Here is a 27,625-nt window from a genome sequence, read left to right on the forward strand (position 1 = left end):
TTGTCACCAACAAGCATGTGCTCCAATCACTCTTTTACAAAATATAAGAGTTGTAGAAATTATTGGAAACTCAAGACAGCCATGACATTCTGTTCTTAATAAGTGTATGCAAACCTTTGACCACGACCGTGCGTATATACGTACTGTACTTGTGTACTTAAGGTACTGTCATTAGACTGGGATCACCTTATTTCACATATCAATCTTGGCTATGGTTTCAACTTTTTTATTCTCTAAGTTTTATGTTGTTTTCAAGTAAATGTTTCACACAATCAGGTAACATATTTTATTGCAAAAAACCCCCCACCAACATTGATTTATCCACAAAATTAGCTGAAAACATAGTACTGTTGCAGCAAGGAATTATGGGTATGGACATTTGAACACTGGACACTAGTTCGACAGCACGGATATTTCGCTCAGTGGTTAACACACTTGTCCCTCATGCCAAAGGTCCCAGGTTCGAATCCTCGGGGGATCAGTAACATGGACAAAACCTGGCTGGTTGAATTAGTACGTCAACATTTGTGTGCTACTGTACTCACTATTTGAGCTAAGTTTGCAGCCTATGAATCATGCAGTTAAATTAATTACAACTTACATTTAACATGTCATTATTAATGCTATGTTTTAATACAGTTTCCACATTTTTAAAATTCAAACTTTCAATTTTAGATTTACAACACTAAATTGGCCCTAGTGTGTGAATGTGAGTGTGAATGTTGTCTGTCTATCTGTGTTGGCCCTGCGATGAGGTGGCGACTTGTCCAGGGTGTACCCTGCCTTCCGCCCGATTGTAGCTGAGATAGGCGCCAGCGCCCCCCGCGACCCCGAAAGGGAATAAGCGGGAGAAAATGGATGGATGGAATTTTAGATTTAACCATTTGTTCTACACGCCACGAGCATTTTAGTTAAGCGTCAGCTTTTCAATGTTTAAACCATTCCTACATTCACACATTTTCTTCATTCGTTCTACATTTATTCTTTCATCATTTCAGTTCAGCTTCAGCATTAGGGCATTCACACGCAATTTCTAAAGAAATTACTTTGAGTTACCACAAAATATTTGATTAAAAAACATTTTGAGTAAGTTTTTTTTTTTAAATATAAAATTATTGCCACTACATATTTCGTTTAGAACAGGGGTCTCAAACTCAATTTACCTGGGGGCCACCAGATGCAGAAACTGGGTGAGGCTGGGCTGCAAGAAAATATTTCTTAATAAAATCCAACACGCACTTTATAATGAATTCACCTTCTTTGAATGGCTTTCCCGCCTTAGCAACATACTTGCCAACTCTCGCAATCTTTCCGGGAAACACTGGAATATCAGTGCCCCTCCCGACAATCTCCGGGGCCATCATTCTCCCGGTTTTCACCCGGACAACAATATTAAGGGCGTGCCGTGATGGCACTGCCTTTAGCATCCTTTACAACCTGCCGTCTCGTCCGCTTTTCCACCGTACAAAGAGTGTACCGGCTCAGTCACATATCGTATGAGGTTTCTTCAGACCCAGGGAAGTGACTGCAAGGCATACTTGATCAACAGCCATACAGGTCATACTGAGGGTGGCCTTATAAACAACTTTATCACTGTTACAAATATGCGGCACACTGTGAACCCACACCAAACAAGATTGACAAACACATTTTGGGAGAACATCCGCATCGTAACACAACATAAACACAACAGAACAAATACCCAGAATCCAATGCAGCCCTAACTTTTCTGGGCTACAATAGGGGGGGGGTTTGGGGGGTGCGGGGTGTAAGTGTATCACTTACTGCATCTTCAGAAGCCCAATGCAACATGTGGCTGGGCTGGCACACTGTACAGGTTGTAGGGGACGCTAAAGGCAGTGCCTCCACGGTACCCTCTTAATAATTTTGTTAGGGTGAAATTCGGGAAAATTATTACCTCTGCAGGGGCACGAAAATTGGGAGTCCCCCGGAAAACTTGAGGATATACGATTATGACGCTGTAAAGCGCCATTCACATAAAACTCGCAGGCCGCACCAACATTAAATTTTCACATCAAGGTGAAAATTGGCCCCCGGGCCGCGTGTTTGAGACCCCTGGTTTAGAACAATTTAAACAAAATATAGTTTTGCATTGTAGATATTTGACACATAAGGTAGTAACTCTATAAGTTTTGCAACTCATACTAAAAACTGTTTCTTTAAATACCTGTATGAAATATTAATATATTTTTTAATTATGGAAATTTATATTTCAATGTTAGACACATACATGAATAATTTCACAATGTTACAGTCACTATACTGTTTATTTAAAAAAATAACTAATTACTATATTACACATACACATTTCATTTAGGACCTTGTTGCATGTATTTATTGGGATTATTACTATTATTTTTTTAATATTTGACACAAATGAAACATTCCATAAGTTGTAGACTCAATGTACTAAAAGTAATATTTAGATATTACCACATCATATTTCTAAAGTGATCCTGTTTTTCTTCATGTTTGAGGATAATTTGCCATTTACCATAGTTTTTGGGGGTGGGGAAATGTTGCATTTTTAGAACTGCTTTTAATAATTTAACATGTTTCTATTACAAAAATTACTTATGACACTTATATCATCTCCTTTTAAATCAGGGGTCTCAGACACGTAGCCCGTGGGCCAATTGCGGCCCGCGAGACGTTATTTTGCGGCCCCCACCTTAATATGAAAGTTTTATGTTAGTGCGGCCAGCAAGTTTTAATGTGAATGGTGCTTGACTGCGTTGTGTTATTTGAGTCCAAAATGGCTCTTTCAACGTTCTGGGTTGCCTACCCCTGCGTTAGTGGAAAAGCGGCAAGTGAGTGTAAGCGACAGAGACCTTGCCATGGAGACGAGGGTTTTCTTACGTGCGACACCTGTCTGTCAGTAATAACATGGACCAATTCAAATTCTTTTTTTATTTTTATTGTTTGATTTGCATTGCCTCACATGATGAACACTACATATACAACTCTGGATAATACTCTGGGAGCCATCACTTTTTTGCACTCGCTATCCCGGTACTTTCCTGGCTATTATCCGCCGACCGCTGTGTTGCTGTAGGGAGGGAAAGCGGAACGACACACATTGCAAAAATAACATTCTCCGTGCGTCGGCTAAATACAAATAGATTCCATGCTGAGGAGTATGTAAACATTTTTTTAGGAAATCGTTTCTTGGGGCCCAACCTCACCCAGACTTTGCATCCAGTGGCCCCCAGGTAAAGTGAGTTTGGGACCCCTGTTTTAAATGAAAATTTTTGTGCGATGTTTTCTTTTAATGTTTTTGTGGCTTTTTTGTTAAAATTTGTAGTCTGCATCACTCTGAAAGATGTTTTCAAGATTTGGTTACCTACAGTAAGTGACACATATCTCACTTCTTTTGATGTCTGTGTTGCTGCTGCAGGTATAACGTGGGGCAAAGTGGTCTCCATATACGCAGTGGCCGGCGCCCTGGCGGTGGACTGTGTCAGACAAGGCCAAGCAACCACAGTTCACGTCATCGTTGACAGTCTGGGCCAGTTCGTCCGCAAGTACCTCGCTCATTGGCTGAAGAGACGGGGAGGCTGGGTGACTGCTCCTTTTTGTCTTGTGTCTTCTTTGCTCTTTCTTACTGCTGCAATGCGGCGTGGCCACATTTTAAGGCTCTTGGCATACGTTTGACTTTTTTATGCATCAGCACTATTTGTTGGAGCTGAATAAAGGCCAGAATTTTTGTACTTGGAAAAAAAAAAATCTTTCAAAATGTAGTTTGTTGAATAAAAACAAATACAGTGTATTCAAAATACGAATAAGTGCACACATTTTTCGTACTATTATGATTCACTCTGGTAATTATATTTGAATAAGTTCTATATTTTCATTTTTAAACTTTCCCCACGTTAGTTAAATTTAGGCCACAAGTTTGAGTCTGAAAAAAAATAGTTTTAAATCTGAAAAAGAATGATCTGAAACAGAACAATTTATAAAATAAAGAACAAATCATAATCATATTCAACCTAGAAAAAATGTGTGCACTTATGTTTACTTTAAATTTACTCATTATTTTTTCCAAAATTCAACGTCAAAACTTGATTTTTGAGTTTTAAGGTTTATTTATTCCAAGTACAAAAATGGCATTTGGACCATTATGACAATAAGATATCTGCGACCAGAAAACATGTTATTTTTTTTAGGTCAGCTCTTACAACTTATTAAGTAATCATAAATTGTGATACTTTTTTCACCATTTGAATTTGTTGTTATTTGGGAATACTGTACATTAGTCTCTTGGTAGTACATTTTGAACCGTCCCAAATCCTAATTGTGTGTTTACGTGTCTGCTGCAGGAAAACATGAAAAAATGTGTGGTGAGGAAGGACCTCCGCTCTGAACACCATTGGCTCTCCTCAGCCCTTGAGTCCCTGCGCTACTTCTTGACCATGATGTACGTTTACATCATGAAGAACCAGTGACTCATGCATCGCCTCCTGGAATTGTTATCGTTTTGACACCACATGCCAATAATATAAGAGATCCAGCCCGGCTGATATCTGACTTTTTGCTGAGTGGCTGTCGACCAATGTGTCGTCTGCATCATTTGGCTCTTGTCACATTACTTGATCCAAAGGGTAGTCGCTGCAGGAGCTGACAAGTTGTAAGGTGATGGAACAAGTTATTTTTGTACATTACTACTTGCAAATGTTTATTTATGAGGTCCTGTGGTGGAAAAGAAGTATTTCACTGAGGGCTTTACACCTCAGGATGCTGCAATATTCTATACTGCTTAGCTTTAATACATCAAAATGTCCCCAAGAAATGCTGGGTGGGTCTTTCAGGACCCTGTTTTTTGGGTGCCTAAGCAAGAGGATTTGTGTGTGTGTAATTTAATAGTGTTTTTCTTCACTTTTAAATCTGTAAATAGATTATTTATGATTTTATTTTTTCAACAATTAAACCATTACAGTGTATTAAAAACGGCCGTGAGAGAATCTCTTCAAAATGTTTGTGTGATACGCTTCTTTTTGGTGTGTGCTCTTTTTAACGGTGTTGATTTGTGTGTGAATGTTATTTTCTGCAATAAATCACAAATATTTTTGGAATGATCTCAATAAAACCTCAAATTAAACCAATGGAAATTAGATTATATGTATGTGTGTGTGTTTATATATATATATATATATATAAATATATATATATACGTGTGTGTGTGTATATACTGTATATATATATAAGTATGTATATTTCTATACATACATATATTCAGATTCAGTAGTAGTTTATTAATCCCAGAAGGAAAATTACATTTCCAGCACAACCCCATTCAAGAACAGACAAACATTACAGGGACACAGAAAAAGGATTGCTGACGGGTCTGCCAACTTCCGATGCCCCTTACAAAAAAAAAGGTGAGAAACAAGTAAATGTTGGGGAGGGGGGGAGAGTATAAAATTATCAGTCAAATGCTGGACTCCAGGGAGGGGGTACTGACTGAGGTCAAGGGAAAAAAACCTCATAGCCATAGCACACATAGACCAGTTACATAGAATCAACAACACTTGCAACAGAGGGGAGGGAGTGGGTGCTACACAGCCATATATATGTACATAGTATATTGTGTTAAACAAATGAAACCACTCATTGGAGGTGGTGGAGTTAAAACAAAAATATGTGAAATCAGATGTTTTGATGGATCAGACCTAATTTAGTATGTCATGTCAATTAAAAAAAACATACCGTTATTGAAACATATACACCAACAAAATTACAATTTAACATTAGACATTTATATGGAATTTGACAAATTCATCAGAGGCTTCTAAGCTTTACAGTAAGCATGCACATCTCCAATCACACTGAGCAGTTTAATGATTATTATGACAAAAAGAGTAAAAATAAGAAACTTTCTGTTGTGATCTGATCCCTATTTAGCAACAAGAGTCATGGGTGTCTATTGTAATACGTCAATGAGCTGACCGCCATTCCATTTTGCCTCAAGACACCCGGGCGTAGGTGATGCGCAAGTGTTCCATCAGTGGCTGGTTGTCTGTTGCCATGGAAACCCTCTGTTCTAGTCTCCCGTCTGACTTGAGCTGAAACACTCTTGAAATCTGAAGGAAACAATGAGGAGAAACGGTGAGATTTTTTGTGTGTCCACCACGCAGACAAGTCCAATTTGAGACAAAATACCTCCTGTACATGCGGCTCCTTGGCGAAGGAGATTCTGGCGACAGAGTGGCTACGCAGGTTCAGCTGCTGGCCTGTCAGCTCACCCTCTTCAATGTCTACCAGACCTGTATTGACAAAAAACATTGTATATTTGAGTCACCTTATGCAGTATGTACAAAACCCAAAACCCTCAAAATTGTTGTCCGGGTGAAAATCTGGGGATGTTATCCTGGGGAGATTTCTGGGAGAGGCACTGAAATCCGTAAAACCTCCCGGAAAAATGGGGGATGTCGGCAAGTATGTAGCTGAGCCACATCATAGTGTTCCAAGAGTCGCATGCGGCTCCGAAGCCGTGGGTTGTCGACCTATGATCTACAGAGATACAAAGAATTGCGATTGCAACATCCAGTAGACACATGCAGAAGAGCTGTTTCTTTCATTCAAAAATTTCAGGTTAATATTTATACTTAGCAAACTCAGTCCGCGGGCCGGATAAAACCTGTTCACGGGCCATACGTTTGACAAGAATGGAAACAATTCCACCTAAAAAGCTTCAAAAATTGGTCTCCTCAGTTCGCAAACGTTTTCAGAGTGTTGTTAAAAGGAAAGGCCATGTAACACAGTGGTAAAAATGCCCCTGTGCCAAATTTTTTGCAATGAGTTGCTTCCATAAAATTCTAAGTATATAATTATTTGCAAAAAACAAATTAGTTTCTCAGTTCAAACATTGAATATATTGTCTTAGCAGTTTACTCAATTGAATATAAATTGAAAAGAATTTGCAAATGATTGCATTCTGTTTTTATTTACATATTACACAATGTGCCAACTTCACTGGTTTAGGGTTATGTAAGTTTTCTATATGCTTACACAAATGTTCACAATATGGATCAATATTGGGGCAGATATCCTTATTAACCAAGAACAGTTTAGGGAAGGCTTTTTATAGAATGTCCCCAGTGGCCTATCAAGCACCAAAACGGCATGATTGCACAAGTTTGGTGTCTAAAAAACAGGCTATATATCTATTGTATGTAATGCATTTAAACTAATTCATACTGTATATAATTGCAATAGGTTCCAAACATATTTGCGTTTGTTTGTGATCTAATGTTAGACCCAGAAACTTGTCTATACCTTGGAATATGGTTGCACGATGGAGCATAATTTAATTATCCTTACACTAAAAACGAGAAATGGGCAAACAAATTATGTTAGTAAATATTTGGGATTTTTAATTGATGACCACTTGAGTTTAAAGGAGCACATTCAGTATGTTGTAAAAAAACTGAAATTTTTACTGGGATTTTATTATAGAAACAAGTCTTGCTTTTCTTGTACTGTGAAACAGAAATTGGTGGAAACAACCTTTTTACCTGTTATTGACTCTGGAGATGTGTTGTACATGAATGCAACTGCTGGTTGTCTCCACAAGTTGGATAGTGTGTACCACGGGGCACTGAGATTCATCACCAACCGCGCTCCCCTTACTTACCATTGTGTCTTATACTCAATGGTTGACTGGACATCTTTATGTGCTCCACGCCTCAATCTTTGGTATGTTTTCATCTACAAAACCATTCTTTGTATCACTCCATCTTATCTATCTTGTCTTTTAACAAAAACACAAGGAAGTCACAATCTGCGTTCAATGAACGTTCTTCAATTTGTCATTCCCAAAGTAAGAACTGAACTTGGCAAGAAAGCATATAGGTTTTCAGCACCGAAGGCTTGGAATAACCTACAATCGAATATTCAACTTCAAACCCTTGTTACATTGAATGAGTTTAAAGCTTCTGTGAAAGGATTGCAGTCTACCTTGTCTGTATGCACATGTGTGATGTGAGCAAGTTTTAATTTTGTAAATGTGATGTTTTATGTGTTGTTTACTGTTTTTATTGTAACCTTGCTGCTGCCCTCTTGGCCAGGTCTCCCTTGGAAAAGAGATCTTTGATCTCAATGGGATTTTACCTGGTTAAATAAAGGCTAAATAATAAATATACTAAGTCTTCTGATATCATTAAATCAAAAGTTGATTAGTCAGTACCTGAGTTCTGCGCCACGATAAAAGCCACTTTGTTGGTCCCCGGCTGCATTCTTATGAAGCCACACTCTCTGTGCAGTGGCTTTTTGGAGTCTGCATGGAAGGCATTGAACCTGCCAGAGAGGAAGGAGTAAGCTGCTTACACAAATGCTTTAACGGTTGGTCATTTTTCTTAGATTTTTGTAAAGATTAATATTTACATGCATCTATTTACCTACATGAAATTGATGACTGGCTGTCCAACATGGCTGAAATTAAGCATCTCAGAGTAGCGGAAGGGTTTGATGGTGGGAAAGCATCCCTCTCCTGGTTCATCAGACTGCCAGGTACCCATTAGCCAGTCGAGAGGCAGGATGGCTGGGTTCATCTCAGCTAAATAGAAATCACAATAGGATAGTTCATTATAAAGATTAACATACACTACTACAGCTAAATTGTCATTAATCTAAAGGCTTAGTTGGCCACATGCGTGGACAGCACCTTTTAGCTCTTATTTCCAAAATTGTGTACACTACTGAATTGGGGTCTAATGGCCGCTTATGTGGACACTTATACTGCCATCTGGTGGTGTCAGAAGAGTATAACATACAATGGAATTTGGAAAAAAAAATGTAAAAATAAGAATTAGCATGTCACTAAACATGAAGTACACAAATTTGTTACTTATGGACTCAGTATATCATATCAAAATATGATTCTTAGTTTTTATTCTAATTAGGCTCCAATAAGCCTAAATAGCAAATAGAATTAAAACAAGCATGTCAACAAACAACTCCGGCCTTAAGAGGGCCTCAATCACAGCGACAAAAAAATAAAGAAGTGGAATAACAAAACATATTAGGATGGGGGTCAGCAACCTAAGGCAAAATACCGAGATATATATTGTATATCGCGATATGGCCTAAAATTATCGCGTTATTAAAAAAAGGTCATATCGCCCAGCCCTAGCGTGAATGCACAAAAGTGAGCTTTGGGATGTTATTGACTTGTTGGAGTGCTAATCAGGCATAATTGGTCACTGCATGACTGCAAGCTAATAGATGCTAACATACTATTTAGGCTAGCTGTATGTACATATTTCATCATTATGCCCCGATTGTATGTATATTTGCGCTAATTTAGTTCCCTTTACTTATGTCCTCTGTGTATTTAATTTAGATTTGCATGTCTCATGACACATCCGTATGTAATATTGGCTACATTTCTGATAGTTCATTGTAAGCCATGTTGTTCCAGACCACAGCAAACTTTACCCAGCTTGCAAAGATTGTAATAAATCCATTACCATAGCCTCCCACCCACTACACTCGGACCTTGCAGAGAGAATGAGCACGTTCAGTGAAAGGCTCAGACTCCCAAAATGTAACACGGAACGACATAGGAGGTCCTTCATACCGACAGCTATCAGACTGTATAATGCATATGTTCCTTCTTGACTGCACTTAAATGTAGAATATATGTAGAATATATTTATATTATTCATATATTATATATATATATATATAATATATGTCAAATATTATTTATTATTATTATTGTTTATTGTGAGCGAACTGTGGTGCTGAATTTCCCCCAGGGATCAATAAAGTACTTTCTATTCCATTAGAAGAAGAGAGCCTGTTGTTTCCTTTAGCTTGGACACACACACATCTATACCATTGGCCATTCTAAAATAGTCATTTTTAGGAGTTATCTCAACCTTTGAAACTACTCATGTTTTCCAATGTTATAAAAATGTGTGGAATCAATATTATATTTCAACATTTCTGTCAATGAATATTTGCGCCAGCCTGCGACACAGTCATTTTGATAGTAAATGGTAAATGGGTTGTACTTGTATAGCAGGGCTAGTACAACTAATTAGCTACTTATATTATGCGTTGTCTTCAATCTAACACTTATACAAGACTTTTAAAGTAATTTTGATAGTAGGCTAATATAGACACTTATATCATGTCATGCCATCAAAGTTTTAGCAACTGTTATGTAAAGAAAAGGGGTAGGAAGCTCTGCTTCTTCCTACTCCTTTTCGAACATGTTGAAAAGAGAAACTGGAAATTGTGATGTATCATGTTGTATGCTTGCATGTTCGAAATAAACTCAAACTCAAACTCAATCATTATAACACTGATATAAGTCTTTTAATTTTTTGCGGCTCCAGACCGATTACTTTTTTGTATTTGTGATCCAATATGGCTCTTTCAACATTTTGGGTTGCCGACCCCTGTATTAGGATGAATAGTATAGATATGACAAAACATTTTTATTTCGTGTAATTTTTGCCCATAATATTTTGGTCACAATGAGCATAAGTTGAGGAAATGTAAGTCATTTTCAAAATGATTTGATACAAATGCTAATTTACTAATATTTAAAACATCCAAATTTGTAGGAATTTAGAAAAGCTTCCCCTCATACCTAGAGAAAAAAAAAGTCTTGCAGTGAAGTGAGTGGCTGTAATACTTTTTTTTACCAGAAGGTGGTGGCGGCGCACAATCTTATCATTTCCGGTCCAGAGAAGAAAAAGGTTAGCCGTCGCACTCATAGAAATCTTATAAGTAGATGAAGCATTGGCTGCTGTGACGCGAGAAATTCGGCCGCCATCTTGAAGTGGTGATGAGGAGCCGGCGAGCGGCCTAAACTGACAGTCGACAGGTATAAAAAAAAAAGATGCCTGGCTGATGTTCAGCGTTTTCCTGCTCAAATGAGCAGACTGTTGAAAATAAGAATCGGGGCATTACTTTTCACAAGTAAGATTTAACATCAACCATTGGTTGTATTTTGTGAAAAGAATATTACCACAGAGTTGAGAAGGAGCAAAGATCTTCAGTAGTACTGAAATTGTAGCCGTTAGCAAACAAGAGTATGACCACAATAGAATTGCTTGTCAATGAAATAAATTACATTTAAAAATGTCCTACTTGAATAACATAAAGTTTAAATAAATTATGAAGTTTCAAGTTTCAGGTTTATTCACAATACCATATAACAATTAGAATAGTGGTGAATGTCATCATTTAAAGATGTTGGTACGTGAAAGGGTCCCCCAAATAAGATAGAAGAAGCTTTTGACAGGGGGTCCAGAGGACAGTATATATATGGAATGATGAAACATAGTAGCAAGCGTGGCCGGCTCTACGCAGGGGCAAGAGGGGGCAGAGCCCCCTTAAATAAATGTCTTGCCCCCTCAAATCAAAATTTGAGAAAGCAAATTTTAATGAACTCACAAAATTACTACATTACAAGTTGACAAAATTATCTGCATTAGCGGAAAAATCCGCCGAAAAAGGGACACCCACGATATAGTAGTGTCGGCTTCCCTCCCCTCCCTCCCTCCGCTGTGCGTGTATTCAACATTCCACAGGCTGCGCAGCAGACACACACCCGCACACACCCCTCAGCCCTCAGTAAACATACAATCACTGTTGCAGTATGAAAGTAAAAGGAAAGGAAAAGTTGTCCACATTTATCATATACTTGTTAGGATGGGTGTATTTGTGTAGTCTTATCTGTCATAAACACGTTTATTGTCGCGGACTTTCGGTGCTACGGAGTTCTTATTTTTTTTTTTTTTTACAACTTGACGAGAGCAGTGACAGCGGAGGCTCTCAGCAGCAGTGGTTTGGAAGGCAGAGAGCCTCCACTGTCCCTGTAACAAGCTACAAGTCATTTATGATGCTGTTAATGACGGTAAAAATGAAACATAAGGTATATATCCTGCTTAGCAGTCCTCCTCTGCTGTCTTCTGTTCAGAGCGGAGTCCATAGCAACGGCCCGTTTTACTTAGCAACGGTCTGGCAATCGACTGCTGGAATTATTTTTCTGTTGTTTTTCTTGTAATTCTGCATAGTCAACCTTTAATGTTTCAATCTACATTTTGTAATAAACAAATTATAAGTTTCATTTGATATGCCCAAGACACCTAAAAACAAAAACACAGCCGTTTTCATCAATTTACAAGCAAGTGGGCAACACACATACATTGGAGTGAATGAATGTTGTGCCCAGATGGGTGCCCACGTCCACTGCATGTGACAAACTGAAGACAAGTGACCTGTGTCTGACAGACCCCTACGTAAAGCCCCGCCCCAGGCTGTAGTCCTGTACTGTTGTTGTTTTTCTTCATGTAATCACAGCGGGTTTTTTCTGTTGTTGTTCAAGCTTACTTATTTTCTGCTCCAGCTTCCAGCAGCTCACAAAGAGAAAGTTAATGCTCTGTAATGCATCCATTTTTCAGAGCATTTAAAAAGTCTAGTCCTGCTCCTGCATGTAATAGTAGCAATGATGCTACTGCTAGTACATCAGGGACAGCAGCTAGCAATACTGCACCTTTAGCACCAGCAAGCACTGTTTCTCCTGCACCAGCTCCCTCCGTCCCCCCAACAAGCGCTCCCCCAAAGCAGCCTGCTCAGCTAGTACCCAGAGACTTAAATGGCAACGCACTATCTCAGCCAATACTGGGTGGCTACCCAAAGCGTGCATTTGGTACAACATTAAGATCATTCAATCCTGCCTGGTACCGCACACGACCATGGCTAGAGTATTCTGTGGTGCGAGACGCCTGCTTCTGTTTCCCCTGTCGGAAATATGGCAGCGCTGTTAATGTTTCCCCAGCTGAGGGATTGCCACCTTATTGTGGTCAGGGGGTTTGCGTGCCTCAGTGACCGTAAGAGCTACACCAGCAGGTGTTTAGTCTTCAGGTGAGACACCCAAGTTGGACAGGTCTGAAGGTAGAAGCCTGACAAAGTTCAATCCACTACTCCAGGTTGGGGTTGGACACATAGCTAAAGATCCACTTCAATGAAGAAAGCATCGTTACTATAAGCACAGAAAAAAAAGTGCTGGAGCATGATGTGTACACATGATGCCCCCTTCACATTTCTGACTGCCCCCTCATATAAGCATGCCTAGAACCGCCCCTGGTAGCAAGCACAACAACAAAAAACAAAAATAAAACAATGACAGCGCTATATGATAAACACAACATAGTAGTACTAAAGCAAGCATACACATACATACATACATTCATTCAACCATGCAAAACCCAACAGTAGTCTACCCCACATGGGGCATTACAGATATAGGTGGTTAATAAGTAAGTTTTAAGTTTATTTTTGAAGTTGGAGAATGGAAACAGCATCTTGAGACTCTCATTAAGCTGGTTCCAAATCTTTGGTCCCCTGCATACGACACTTTGAGCGGTACAAGCCAGTAAACGATGTTTACCTGTTATCAGATCTTAGTTACGAGTGTTGTGGGCATGCTGGGGATGGTAGATAGGAACCAAGCTACAGAGCCTAAGATTTGATAGGTTAAGACTTGATAGGTTAAACAAGCATTTTGATAAATATCGAACTCTGTCAGTCTTAAGATAAAGATTGTAAGACAGAATTTGGTTTTATTTGAATCCAGTGAAACAGATTGGTGGTTTTAGCTTTCAGGTGTTTATATATGTTTGTGTTTAAGTATTTGGCAGACGCTTTTATCCAAAGCGACATACATACAAAATACATATAAAACAATCACTGTAAACATTATCATTTAAGGGAAGAATGTAACACAAAATATCAATACCAAGTGTCAAGACAGAATAAACTCTCTGCTGCTGCAGCAACAGAGATACAGTAAATAGCTCCCGAAGATATATAGATATCTAATGTAGTCATACATTGTTTATGTAGGATATATGCATGTATATATAACCTAATCATATTGTTTCTTCAATTTAAAAATAGCTGACCGTTTTTCCCCCTTCTATGGGATTATATTCCCAGTTTTGATCTCGGACGTTGGTCACTTATAGTTTATAAGAATATTCTATTACTGTTAAGCAAACTATGAATAATAAAGCACGCCAAAGATGTGTCCTTTATCATAGCTACACGTATGACGAAAAAAAAAAACGCCTGAAAGTCAGTGGTATTCAGTGAGGTAAGATTAATTAAATGCGCTTACATTTCATTGCTCCTGCCAAATGAATTGCACTGAGTGGAGCGGATCACCACTCCAAGATGGCGGCCCCGCGTCTCGTCTCCCCCAGTAGGCAGTTGCGGTCGATGCTGAATCTACTTATTAGATGTCTATGGTAGGACAGCACTGACTGGAACGGGTTAGTCGAGGTGACTCTTGAGATATTTTACTGTATGCGCCACAATTTTCTCCTCTAAAATTACACCGGAGACTTGCCTGTTGACTTTTAAAGAAGCTCTCAAATAAGTCGGAACTGTGAAATAACAATGGGTCAGGTGGACGGTACCTTAAATTCTTACATTGTTTAAGCGAGCTTCAGTGTAAGACCCAGAAACACAGTAACATAGTTTAGCTCTTTGTTTATTCTCTTGAAATGGAGATGAAGTCACGCTTCACCATTTTACACATTATGATTGATAAATTTAAGATCATCCTACCTGAATGCATTACAGGACACGACATTATTCAAATCGACTGCAGCCAGAGACAAGCTAAACACACAATTATTCTACTGCGCATTTGCTGGTGACGTCACGTGTCAGAGGATTCTGGGAAATGTAGTATAAATCAATTATGTATGTGGAAAGTAGCCGTATGGTTTTTTTCCGAATAGTCTGTTTTACTTTACCACACAATAAGGCGGACAATTGATAAAACAATCCACATTTATTGACATCTATCAGTGCATTCAACATAGACCATGTGGTGTCTACTTGTCAATTTAAAAAATACAAACATTCTATGTTTTGCAATGCATTTGCAATCAAAATACAAATTATGCATCATCATCGTCAATCTTTCCCTTTGTTCGGGAATGTGCCGCCTTTAAGCCTTGCTTTTTTTACAGTTTTTGAGCGCGTCTGCCAAGGCGTACAGTGCCATGTCAGCATTTGCCTTCTCACAGTTGTACCCCATCAGTCCGATCCGCATCACCTAGTGGAAAGTAGCATGTGTCAGTGCGGTGCCTGGAAGTGGTTTCATAATGACTCAGAATAGGACTATGTCATTTGAGAGAATCTTACAATGCAACACTAACTTATGTTCAATACATAGGACTGAAAGGCTGAATACCCACCATGCCAATAGAAGGGCCCAAACCTCCAGTCATTTCCATCTGGTGGTTCTTCATGATGTATGCGAGGAGCTCCCTCCAATTGTAGCCGTCAGGAATGGCGATGGTGGTCACTGAGGGAAGCCTCAGCTCCTGCAGAGCATTGCACCAAATCAGCACTGACAACGATGCAAGGTAATAAACAATACAATAATACATTTTCATTCATTCATTTTCATCCTGTTATTCATTCAATGCATGTTATTTGCTTGTCCATTTGCCTCACCCTATCAGGGATGAAAAGTTTGAGGCCCAAGTCTTCAAGTCCTTTGTACAGGTAGGATGCCACCTCCTTGTGTTTCCTCCATGACTCCTCCAGCCCCTAGTCGGTGACAAACATCAGTGTTCTTCAGCTCCCTCTTAATAGACTAAATCAGTGGTTCTTAACCAGGGTTCGATCGAACCCTAAGGGTTCGGTGAGTCGACCTCAGGGGTTCGGCGGAGATCAAAACACACCCGACTCTTTGTGTAAATACAAACTTCTCCCTGCTGGCATACTGATACGGCAACGGCTGACTGATTTGCAGGTGTGTAATTTGTTGTGAGTTTATGCACTGTCTTGGTTTTGTTGTTTGAACAAGGTGATGTTCATGCACGGTTGATTTTGTGCACCAGTAAAAAAAAAACATTGTAACACTTTAGTATGGGGAACATATTCACCATTAATTAGTTGCTTATTAACATGCAAATTAATAACATATTGGCTCTTTACTAGTCATTAAGTACTAATTTATGCCTTATTCGGCATGGCCTTATTATAACCCTAACCCTCTAACCCTCTAACCCTGATCCTAACCCTAACCAAATAACTCTAAATTAAGTCTTTATTACTTAGAATATGTTCCCCTAGTGTCCAAATAACTCTAAATTAAGTCTTTGTTACTTAGAATATGTTCCCCTATACCAGGAGTAGGGAACCTATGGCTCTTGAGCCAGATGTGGCTCTTTTGATGACTGCATCTGGCTCTCAGATTAAAATCTTAACATACATTACTTGACACAAAAGTTATAATTCTGCTTGTAATTAATGTTAAAAATACCCTTCAAAATATAAAACATTCTCATGCATTTTAATAAGAGATGTCCGATAATATCGGACTGCCGATATCAATCAGTCGATAAAGGCTTTAAAATGTAATATCGGAAATTATCGGTTTTGGTTTATTACTTTTTAAAATGCTGCTGTGTACACGGACGTACAGAGAAATACAGAGCGCCAATTAACCTTAAAAGGCACTGCCTTTGCGTGCCGGCCCAGTCATATAATACCTATGGACACACACACACACACGCACGCACGCATGCACACAGGCCGTATAAACAACTTTAAGACTGTTACAAATGTGTGCCACACTGTGAAACCACACCAAACAAGAATGACACACATTTCGGGAGAACATCTGCACCGTAACACAACAGAACAAATACCCAGAACCCCTTGCAGCATTAACTCTTCCAGGACACCACAATAAACACCCCCGCTAATCCCTAACCCGCCATGTTGGCATTTTTTTTCCACAAATTGAGTTGATTTATTTTGGAAAACCTTGTTTCATTGTTTAAGGCATCCAGTGGGGGATCGCAACAAAATTAAGCATAATGTGTTAATTCCATGACTGTATATATCGGCATCGGTATCTGTAATTAAGAGTTGGAAAATATCAGATATCAGCAAAAAAGGTATTATCTGACATCTCTAATTTTAATCGGTCCATCAGTTTTCTACCTCACCTGCTCAAGAAGTTGCATTAAAGGTAAGAAGCGTTTTATTTATTATTGGTTGGCGTCAGTATAACGATGTTATTAAAAAATAATAAGTGACTTATTATGGTCTAAAATTGTTAGTTTTACTTGCAAATTCACGCATTTAGTTGTAGTCAGTGATAAAAAAATATTATATGGCTCTCACGGAAATACATTTTGCTTTAAGGGCTCTCTTGGCCAAAAAGGTTCCCGACCCCTGCCCTATACTAAAGTGTTACCAAAAACATACAACGTTGTCTTGAATTATAATTTTTTTTTTTCACTAAAGAAGGGTTTGGTGAATGCGCATATGAAACTGGTGGGGTTCGGTACCTCCAACAAGGTTAAGAACCACTGGACTAAATATACAAAGTAAGGTAACATTTTTACATATTGTAGTGAGGTGAATGATATACAGTACAGGCCAAAAGTTTGGACACACCTTCACATTAAATGTGTTTTCTTTATTTGCATCACTATTTACATTGTAGATTGTCACTGAAGGCATCAAAACTATGAATGAACACATGTTATGTACATAACAAAAAAAGGTGAAATAACTGAAAACATGTTTTGTATTCTAGTTTCTTCAAAATAGCCACCCCACTCTTAGTCTTCTCTCGTTGAGCTTCAAGAGCCAGTCACCTAAAATGGTTTTCACTTTACAGGTGTGCTTGAAACTCATCGAGAGAATGCCAAGAGTGTGCAGAGCAAGGGTGGCTATTTTGTAGAAACTAGAATACAAAACCTGTTTTCAGTTATTTCACCGTTTTTTTAAAAGTACATAACGCCACATGTGTTCATAGTTTGTTGCCTTCAGTGACAATCTACAATGTAAATAGTCATGAAAAGAAAGAAAACGCATTGAATGAGGAGGTGTGTCCAAACTTTTGGTCTGTACTGTACAAAAGAGACCAATGGTATAAAAAGGTGCAATTTTAACATATGTTTAAAAATACAATCCAACATATTGGCAATACTACGCCTTAAAAGTTGCACAAGAGCGTTCATGTGTCACGTCTTATTGCAAGATTTTAGTTTTGTAAGAATTTTGGGGTGCGCATTTCTCGAAAACTAAGGACCCGTACTTCTCCCTTCACTATTTAAATTTATTTTGTATATTCCTGAGAATCTGTGTCATCTGCAGTGCATTTATTTTGTTACAGTTACTACATTTTTTGGGGAAAAGTAACCCTGTCTATCTAGTATCAGGCACATTTATAATAACATTCAATATTTACGTATATGCTCATTTTAAGCATATGCGGCACATTCATTTCAAAAAGGCGTCACATCGTTGGCTTTTTTTCCCAAACATCATCACTGATTATTATTCACTGCAGACTTAATTAGTGCCAACACACATATTAAAACATCAGTTACTGTGGTAGGTCTGCTTTTATTAGGATGATGACGGAGAAAAAATATTGCTATAATCATGTTTAGATGAACTCATAATAGTTGAAGAAAAGTGGGGTATAACCAAATGTCTTTTTGTGTCATTCTCGCCATTTCCGTGTCTAAATTGGCTGTCAAAGCGTACCAACTTGTCAGAATGCGTCCTCATACTCCTACTATCCAGGTGAGAGACATGATTTATGATCTACAAAAAACGTCCACAAACAAGGAAGCAGCTTAGCACTCGATGATGTCAATATAGGTACACAAGCTTGTGATCACGGCGCCGGTATGAATAGTTTGTCTGCTTTCATGTGTATCATCTAATTGCAAGATTTTAGTTTTGTAAGAATTTTGGGGTGAGCATTTTTAGAAAGCTAAGGACCCATACTTCTCCCTTCATAATTTTTTTTAACATTTTTGTATATTCCTGAAAATCTGTGTCTTCTGCAGTGGACATGCGAAGGGTGTCTATTTATTTTGTCAGAGTTTCTACATTGGGGGAAAAGTAGCTTTGTCTCTACAACAGGAGCCATCCATCCATCCATTTCCTACTGCTTGTCCCTTTCGGGGTCGCGAAGGTTACAACAGGAGCGTTCTGCTATTTTTAAATAACACCTGACCAAACATATATGATAAATACGTTTTTGAGCCCTCTACATGATCAGTGTAATTAGTTTTTTCTAAAAAGCCTGACGTATCAGATCAGATGCATGCATTAAACGTATAATCCACAAGCAGACACCAATTGATTTATTAGAGGGCTGTTCAGTGATCCTGCAAGATTGCTACATCTGTTTTTTGAATAGAAACTTTGCCAAATTTGAAAGACATAAGGTAAGAAAAACATATTTTTTTTCCAATACATCAGTATGAACAGTTAATCCATTCATGCAATGTGAAATCACTTAATATTTTGTAATATATTTTATAGTAAAACTATTTTGAAAGTGTGTATCAAATTTGAAACAGCAGGTATATGTAATGTAACTAAATTAGTCAATTGGAATTTTATTTATTATAAACACCATTGAGAAAAATACAGTCTTTAGATTTTTCAAAGAAACAAATATAAACTTTACTCTAAAATATATATATACAATTTGCTGAATTATTTTGTGGTGATCACTCTGTGTGTTTTGTGATTATAAATTGTATATTTTCTGATTTTTATGAGAGGAAAAAATATACATAATTATGTTGTCTTCATGAAAGATTTCCAGATGGTAAATAATTAAACCATCAAAGATGCTTTGAAAAAAATACAAAATGTGAATTCAAGTGATCTGGAGCAGCTGGGGAAAGATGCTGATGACGACTATTGCTTGAAATAGAATCTGCAACACCACGTGCAACAAAGGCATCGAAATATCGTATAGCTTGGTTTGCTTTTACGTGAATCAATTTCCGGTAGTACAGAGAGAATTCGGTTGGTGCCTCCAATAAAAGTAGTAAGTACCTAATTCCGTCCCCGTCTCTAACGACAGCAATCTAGTGATTTCATGAATCCGCTGCAAAAATGTTAGTTAATCTCTTCCAATTTTCTCGCACAGAACTCTTTTGTGTCATTACCAGGCTGGATTTGGCCCATGGTTGGTCAGTTCAATAGTTCAGTTGTATATATTTATTAGTATTTATTTATTTTTTTTAATTTTTTGGCTTTTTCTTGGTTTTTAAAACGTCATTTTTTTGTGAGGCCACTACAAATATGTTGATTTTAAATCCCTGAATTTGAACTTATCAGTACGTACTGTAGCTCCAGCATAGCAACTAAAGTAGTGCATGCAACTTAGTCCTGGCTGCTCAGTACATTATAGAAATAATGAGTGTCTTATGTAACTGGACCCACAGTGTGCCCCTGAATAAACAGCTTGGTTTCTAAATCAGGCGATTATTTGATTCATAGATGTCTGTCCAGGCTACTCAGACCAAAAATATTGAAATATTGAGCGTTAATTAAGCTTAAAATTGTTGTTGTTGTTGTTTTTATGTCTGTGTTTATGCCTCAATGAAAGTTAAAAATGTTACAAATCATACCAGGAACCTAGCCTCAATAGTTAGTTATGCTTTCTGTTTAGAACAGGGGTCGGCAACCCAAAATATTGAAAGAGCCATATTGGACCAAAAATACACAAAAAAAATCGTCTGGAGACGTAAAAAATTAAAAACCTTCTATAAGTGATATAATGAAGTCAACACATGATATAAGTGTCTATATTAGCCTACTATCAAAATGACTATGTGTCGCAGGCTGACACAAATCTTCGTTGACAGAAATGTTGAAATGTAATATTTATTCTACCCATTTTTACAACACAAGAAACATCTGTATAACGCAGAGGGTGAGATAACTCTTGGAAACAACTGGCTTAGAATGCCCAAAGGTATAGATGTGTGTGTCCAAGTTAAAGATAATGGCGGGCTGTTTTCTTCGAATGGATTTCTAAGAATCTATGCAAGCTCTGTTACGTTTGCTGTGGTCTGTAACGGCACACAAACCACTATCAGAAATGCAGCCAATATTACATACAGATAATATGTATTGTGAGAAATACAGATATAAATTACATACACAGAGGACATGGGAAATTAAATGAGCTTAAATATACCTACAAGTGAGGAATAATGATGCAATATGTACACAAAGCTAGCCTAAATAGCATGTTAGCATCGATTAGCTTGCAGTCATGCACTGACCATATATGCTTGACTAGCACTCCATACAAGTCAATAACATCAACAAAGATCACCATTGTGCCTTCACGCACAGCATAAAACTTTTGGTGGACAAAATGAGACGAATAATAAGTGGCATGAAATATGTCTTTCTCTGGCATCGTTGAAGAAAGTTATCCAAGTAAACAAACTACGGTGAGTTCAAAGGACCGCCAATATTAGTAGGAAAAAACGGCGCTCACAAACTTCTCTCATCAGAGAATCATGTTTAATATAAATAGTGGGATATCTAACAATTAGGGAGATTTGTGTCATGTTGTCCTCCTACAGAAACCCTTTTAAAACAAAAATATAGTTTTTTTCTATTTTCACAAATTTTTGGAAAAAATGGGCGGCGCTCCAGAGCCGCAGGTTGCAGACCCCTCCCTGGTTTAGAATGTAAACAAAGGTTATCCTGTATCCTGAAATAAAGTGTCCCCTTACCTTTTCAGCAAGAATCGCCAAACTCTCTCTTAAGGCGAAGAAGCCAGACACTGGGCCAGTGTGGTGATACCTTCAAATACATCAAGTAGTGATCAGTGCTCTGTAAAATACAGTACAGGCCAAACGTTTGGACACACCTTCTCCTCATTCAATGCGCTTTCTTTATTTTCATTACTAGCTGCATTGTAGATTGTCACTGAAGGCATCAAAACTATGAATGAACACATGTGGAATTATGTAGTTAACAAAAAAAGACAAAATAACTGAAAACATGTTTTATATATATCCAAATCCATTGCAATTTTTTATTAAGTAAGACACATGCAGAATAAGAAATGTCTGCATATGTTGTATTATGCTTTTATTTTTCTGTATTTAATATATTGTGTTGAAGTTTGGGGAAATGTTTATAAAACAAACCAATAATAGACCCAATAATTAAACTTCAAAAATGGTAATTAGAATAATCACCAAGTGTGCTACTATAAACCTACCAATCCATTATTTATTTATAAGTTTTAATGTATTAAAATGTTCCGATATTGTGTTTTAAAAACAGTGGAAATTATGTTTCGAGCAAAGAACAACAGCCTTCCAGATTTTATTCTTAGGTTATTTGAAGTAAGAGGAGAAAATTATATTTTACGGGGATATTGATTTTTTAAATTGGTAAAGTAAGAATGAATATAAAATACAAATGTATTTCAGTTTTAGGAGTTAAATGGTGGAAAACGCTCAGTGATGAGTTAAAGACATGTAGTTCTTTGTTAAGCTTTAAGAAAGCCTTGAAAGATGAAATAATAGAAAATTATAAAATATAGTAACAATTACTTTCATCCCATTGATTTTTTTGAACGTAATGTTCCAGGTAATCTTATTTTCAGTGAAGGTATAGGAAAGGCAGATATAAGCTTTGGCTTCAGCCTATTGTTTTTATTTTATTTTTGTGTGTAAATGTGTATGTTTGTTAAAATCTGTAATCTGTACTGTTAAACTGATCACACAAAATAATTGATTTTATGACCATAATAAACTTATTTCATTCATTTTCTATCCATCCATCCATTTCAACCGCTTATTCCCTTCGGGGTCGCGGGGGGCGCTGGAGCCTATCTCAGCTACAATCGGGCGTTCTAGTTTCTTCAAAATAGCCACCCTTTGCTCAGATTACTTTTTTGAACACTCTAGGTATTTTCTCGATGGGCTTCAAGAGGTAGTCACCTGAAATGGCTAAAGCTCATCGAGAGAATGCCAAAAGTGTGCAAAGCAGTAATCAGAGCAAAGGGTGGCTATTTTGAAGAAACTAGAATACAAAACATGTTTTCAGTTATTTCACATTTTTTGTTAAGTACATAACTCCACATGTGTTCATTCATAGTTTTGATGCGTTCAGTGACAATCTACAATGTAAATAGTCACAAAAATATAAAAAACACATGGAATGAGGAGAAGGTGTGTCCAAGCTTTTGGCCTGTACTGATAAAAGTCAGCTTGTCATCACACTTACATTCTGGCTGGTTTACCGTCACAACCCCAGTAGTTGGACAAATGCGACATGTCAAAGAGGTAGGAGACTGGTTTCGTTTTCCTGTTAAACATTTTGTGGCTTTGCGGGTATAACACCAAAACAATTTAAAAAAAATAAAAATAAAAATCCTAGTGCAGTTTTCTCTTTGTGTGTTCTACCTCACCATGCTCTGTCATTAAAAGAGATGGGTGCTGTGCCAGGCGGTGCGTTCAGGGCCTTCTGGGAGCCCGTGTACAGGATATCAATGTCTGCACCAGCAAAACAAGAGGCATGTCAATTCTGAAGAGATACTTTGTTGGCATTGTTGTCCTACTTTGCTGGTCCATGAAAATGGGCGTTGCCCCGAGTGACGCAACGGTGTCGACAAGGAAGAGGCAATCATGTCTAAAAAAGATAAGGCTATCTTTAAAAATGGAGTTGCTCAATGATTTATATTTGAAAATGTAACACTAGGGGGCGCACTTTCTGCAGATGTCCCCAACGCCGTCCATGGGGTGGCATAGACCAGCCGATGACTCTCCATGTGTTAGGAAAAACAGGACCGGCTTGTGTTTCTCTATTGCCTGCAAACAAGTGTTTATTTGCATTCGTACAAGCAACACGTAATCGGTTTTACCTGTTCAATTTCTTGATTGCTGAAATATCCACCGGGCGTTTTCACCATTCTATGTACATTTGCACCTATGGATCATACGCATATTTAGTAAGTGGAAGCACCTCCGCCTCTGTGCGTAAAGCCGCATATACCCATTCTTTCTGCTATTTCTGCAACTCGCTCGCCCCAGATCCCGTTAATGGCGACGAGGACACTCTCCCCGGGCTCCACGACGTTAAACACCGCACACTCCATGGCGGCGTGACCGGACCCGCTCATTGAGATTGTCATGTTGTTCTGGGTCTGGAAGGCGTACTGGATCCCCTTCTTAATGTCATTCATGATCTAACAAAAAAAAAAAAAAAACACAACACAGCACCGAACTTGGTCATCATGATTGATCTCAAATAAAAACATTAGTCAGACTCAAACTTGAACTAATTAGATCTTAAAAGTCAAAACCTGTGCGTAATTACGCATTGACAACTGCTATCACTTATGCGTAAATAGTCCCGGACAGGCGCATTACCTCATACATTTCTGGATGCAGGTGACCAATTATCGGCTTGCCCCCCGCAGCTAAAACACGCGGGGGGACGTTCGAGGGTCCTGGTCCGAACAAACGACGCAGAGGCACCTCCAGTGGCCGGAGCATGCACGCCGGCGGCGGAATGGTGACGGAGGACATGGTGCGGTCCAGGCGCTGCAGCAGAGGTGCGCTCCTGGCGGTTAGTGGACTCTCCAGGGTGGCAGCGGCAGCAGTGGCCGCCTGCTGGGCTAGAAGCCCAGCACTCCGGTTGAACAGAGTCCGCTGCATCATGGTGGTTGTCCTCGTTTCTTGCCAACAGCTGTAAGACGCAGATTGAGCCTTGTTGTGCGCGTTTTGAGTATAGATGTGAAAGCGCAATAGGTCTTTGACCTGTTGGGCAGGGGGCGGTGTGCGTCATTAGATGGAAGGGCACACAAGCAAAACACTAGGTTAGACTCCATTCCAAATATGGGTCTTGACATAGATATGTTTATTGCACTTTATGTGATACGCATTACTGTAGTACATGTTTTATACCACATTCAGCCTGGTTAATGGAATACAGCCAAACAATTGTTGAACTAACGTCAGATATGGCTCACTTGAACACAAACATATATAGCGCTGCGGCTGATGATTATTCTGGTACAGTGGTTCTTAACCTTGTTGGAGGTACCGAACCCCATTAGTTTCATATGCTCATTCATAGTGAAAAAATAAAATGTGTTTTTTTTTATTTCAAGGCAAAGTTATGTGTTTTTGGTAACACTTTAGCATGGAGAACATCTTCTAAGTAACAAAGACTTAATTTAGAGGTTTTTGGACACAAGGGGAACATATTCTAAGAAACAAATACTTAGTTTGGAGTTATTTGGTTAGGGTTAGGGCAGGGGTGTCAAACTCTAATACAGAGTGGGCCAAAATTTAAAACTGAACAAAGCCGCGGGCCAAGGTTGAACAAATTAACCTTTTAATAGGGACACAAACAAGTTTTGCAATGAATATTGAACAAGCACGGCTTAAATAGGGCAGCACGGGGTAACAGGGGTTAGTGCATCTGCCTCACAATACGAAGGTCCTGAGTAATCCTGGTTTCAATCCCGGGCTCGGGATCTTTCTGTGTGGAGTTTGCATGTTCTCCCTGGGACTGCGTGGGTTCCCTCCGGGTATTTGGGCTTCGTCCCACGGAACAGGCAGAGCTTATATAACGTTATAGTGCAAAATCAACTTTCAAAAAATATTAGTGGTATATTAAAAAAAAATTAATTAAAAAAATTAATGCCTCTTTTCTATTTGCAGCCTTCCGAGCTAAATATCAACATTAACTTTTTCCACAGGCTAAAAAATTCAAAAATAAGATAAAAATGAGGTGGGCGTGGTTTGGTAGTAGCGGGAGTGTATATTGTACCGTTCCGGAAGAGTTAGTGCATCAAGGGATTCTGGGTATTTGTTCTGTTGTGTTTATGTAGTGTTACGGTGCGGGTGTTTTCCCGAAATGTGTTTTGTCAGTCTTGTTTGGTGTGGGTTCACAGTGTGGAGCATATTTCTAACAATGTTAAAGTTTTTTATACGGCCACCCTCAGTGTGACCTGTATGGCTGTTGACCAAGATTGTATTTGTGAAAGCCGCATATATTATGTGACTTGGCCAGCACGCTGTTTATATGGAGGAAAAGAGGACGTGACGACATGTTGTAGAGGACGCTAAAGGCAGTGCCTTTAAGGCACGCTCCCAATGATTGCTCAGGGAGATTTTCGGGAAGGGCACTAAACTTCGGGACTCTCCTGGGAAAATCGGGAGGGTCGGCAAGTATGAGTATTAGCGGTGAATGTGGTGTTACCGGCGGGCCAGCTCTAATGTTAATTTGATATTGCCTCAAGGGCCAAATTAAATTAAACGGCGGGCCAGATTTGGCCCGCGGGCCAGAGTTTGACACCCATGGGTTAGGGTTATAATGAGGCCATGCCGAATAAAGCATTAATAAGTACTTAATAATGACTTGTTTAAAGCCAATATTTTACAAATTTGCATGTCAATAAGCAACTAATTAATGGTGAAAATGTCCCCCATACTAAAGTGTTACCACATTTTTTATTACTGGTGCACAAAATGAACCGTGCATGAACATCACCTTGTTCAAAGAACAAAACTGACACTAAACTCACACTAGACTAAATAAACTCACAACAAATTACACACCTGTAAATCAGTGTGACTTCTGCATTGGCCGTATCCGTAATACGCCGATAGGGAGAAGTTTTTATTGAGACGATGAGTCGGGTGTGTTTTGACCTCTGCCGAACCCCTGAGGCCGACTCACCGAACCCCTAGGGTTCGATCGAACCCAGGTTAAGAACCACTGTTCTAGTACTAAAGTAAACTGTTGTTTAATTTGTTCCATTAATCTTATAAAATACACCTGCTTGATTGATTGAAACTTTTATTAGTAGATTGCACAGTACAGTACATACTCCGTACAATTGACCACTAAATGGTAACACCCAAATAAGTTTTTCAACTTGTTTAAGTCGGGGTCCACATTAATCAATTCATGGTACTGTCACGCCAAATTTCTTCTCCCCTACAAAAACCTTCCCCCCAGAAGAAATTTGGCGGGACAGCCCTTCTAATGCCTGAAGGACCCAATGAGGGCGTGGCAATACCAAGTTATATGACTCTTAAGGGTTACAGCTGCAAAATTAGCGAAGCAAAAATAGCTTGAAAGGTTAGCATGCTGGAATGCTAATATTTTTTCCTCACCGTTATTTTTCACCAATGACAATCAGCCAATTATAATGCTTTTAAAACAGGCAGCTGTGTGGGCTGCTTTAATGTTCTTCCACCTTCATTGGGGTCCTTCAAGCATTAGAGGGGCTGTCACACCAAATTTCTTCCGGGGGGAAGGTTTTTTGTAGGGTGGAAGAAATTTCGCGTGACAGTACCTTATACCTTATAGCCCAAATCTGTATTACAGGGAAAATGGCTGAGATAAACAAATATTTTTCTGCTTGCCATAACTTTCATTCTATTAAAAATCCACATGCCATATGTGGCTATTATTCCTTTTTTTTTTTTAACTAAAAAACAACAACTATCCATTTACCTCCACACAGATCAAGTTACCCACACACCACAGCTCTCATGTGCGCTCTGTTGCAGTGGCCATGCGAAAACTATGTCTGCATATTTGAAGTTCCCGTCACTCCATGCTGCCCAGACTTGATCAATTTTTAATAGTCAGACTCATTAAAAAAAATAACCGAAGCAACAACAGATGAATTAAAGTTTTTTTTTCCAAATTTAGTTAATCAATTTGATTGTTGCATCTATGTGTCAAAGCAAAGTCAAGGCCCGCTCGTGAATGAATTATGTATGGCCCCCAAGGATGA

The 27,625-nt window shown here is 38.6% G+C and overlaps 3 protein-coding genes and 1 long non-coding RNA gene across 4 annotated transcripts in view; 2 read left to right on the plus strand and 2 right to left on the minus strand.

Moving 5' to 3' along the window:
* Nucleotides 1-5,119, plus strand: part of LOC133568460 (bcl-2-related ovarian killer protein homolog B-like) — a 20,270-nt gene extending 15,151 nt beyond the window's left edge. The window contains exons 4-5 of the mRNA XM_061920393.1: nucleotides 3,419-3,582; nucleotides 4,341-5,119. Coding sequence (XP_061776377.1) covers nucleotides 3,419-3,582; nucleotides 4,341-4,466 — 290 coding nt within the window. The 3' untranslated portion in view covers nucleotides 4,467-5,119. The remainder of the gene's footprint in view (nucleotides 1-3,418; nucleotides 3,583-4,340) is intronic.
* A 133-nt stretch (nucleotides 5,120-5,252) lies between these two features.
* On the minus strand, nucleotides 5,253-14,749 carry thap4 (THAP domain containing 4). Its single transcript, XM_061920394.1, has 5 exons — nucleotides 14,611-14,749; nucleotides 8,422-8,575; nucleotides 8,207-8,316; nucleotides 6,181-6,284; nucleotides 5,253-6,101 (listed from the first exon to the last, which is right to left on the minus strand). The coding sequence occupies exons 1-5, from the start codon at nucleotides 14,633-14,635 to the stop codon at nucleotides 5,985-5,987; spliced, it is 510 nt and encodes a 169-aa protein (XP_061776378.1). The 5' UTR covers nucleotides 14,636-14,749; the 3' UTR covers nucleotides 5,253-5,984.
* On the plus strand, nucleotides 14,287-15,681 carry LOC133568463 (uncharacterized). Its single transcript, XR_009809609.1, has 3 exons — nucleotides 14,287-14,322; nucleotides 15,227-15,419; nucleotides 15,519-15,681. It is a non-coding gene; the product is annotated as an uncharacterized LOC133568463 (long non-coding RNA).
* Nucleotides 14,825-24,599, minus strand: agxtb (alanine--glyoxylate and serine--pyruvate aminotransferase b). Its single transcript, XM_061920392.1, has 11 exons — nucleotides 24,237-24,599; nucleotides 23,860-24,052; nucleotides 23,729-23,793; nucleotides 23,575-23,675; nucleotides 23,426-23,496; nucleotides 23,276-23,360; nucleotides 23,092-23,190; nucleotides 21,585-21,654; nucleotides 15,511-15,606; nucleotides 15,249-15,377; nucleotides 14,825-15,106 (listed from the first exon to the last, which is right to left on the minus strand). The coding sequence occupies exons 1-11, from the start codon at nucleotides 24,525-24,527 to the stop codon at nucleotides 14,999-15,001; spliced, it is 1,308 nt and encodes a 435-aa protein (XP_061776376.1). The 5' UTR covers nucleotides 24,528-24,599; the 3' UTR covers nucleotides 14,825-14,998.
* Nucleotides 24,600-27,625: the final 3,026 nt, after the last annotated feature.

This window comes from Nerophis ophidion, linkage group LG14, assembly GCF_033978795.1.
Source record: "Nerophis ophidion isolate RoL-2023_Sa linkage group LG14, RoL_Noph_v1.0, whole genome shotgun sequence".
Lineage (NCBI taxonomy): Eukaryota > Metazoa > Chordata > Actinopteri > Syngnathiformes > Syngnathidae > Nerophis > Nerophis ophidion.

Bases quoted from the DNA above. Each gene is read 5' to 3' on its own strand.
- thap4 (XM_061920394.1), bottom strand. From the start codon at position 14,635: ATGTCGTGTCCTGTAATGCATTCAG. The intron at 8,317-8,421 runs GTAGGTAAATAG...CCTCTCTGGCAG, and splicing joins CAGCCAGTCATCAATTTCAT to GTTCAATGCCTTCCATGCAG. The intron at 6,285-8,206 runs GTACTGACTAAT...TTGTCAATACAG, and splicing joins TATCGTGGCGCAGAACTCAG to GTCTGGTAGACATTGAAGAG.
- agxtb (XM_061920392.1), bottom strand. From the start codon at position 24,527: ATGATGCAGCGGACTCTGTTCAACCGGAGTGCTGGGCTTCTAGCCCAG. The intron at 23,361-23,425 runs GTAGGACAACAA...TTGCTGGTGCAG, and splicing joins CATTTTCATGGACCAGCAAA to ACATTGATATCCTGTACACG. The intron at 15,378-15,510 runs GTGAGGCAAATG...AATGCTCTGCAG, and splicing joins AACTTTTCATCCCTGATAGG to GAGCTGAGGCTTCCCTCAGT.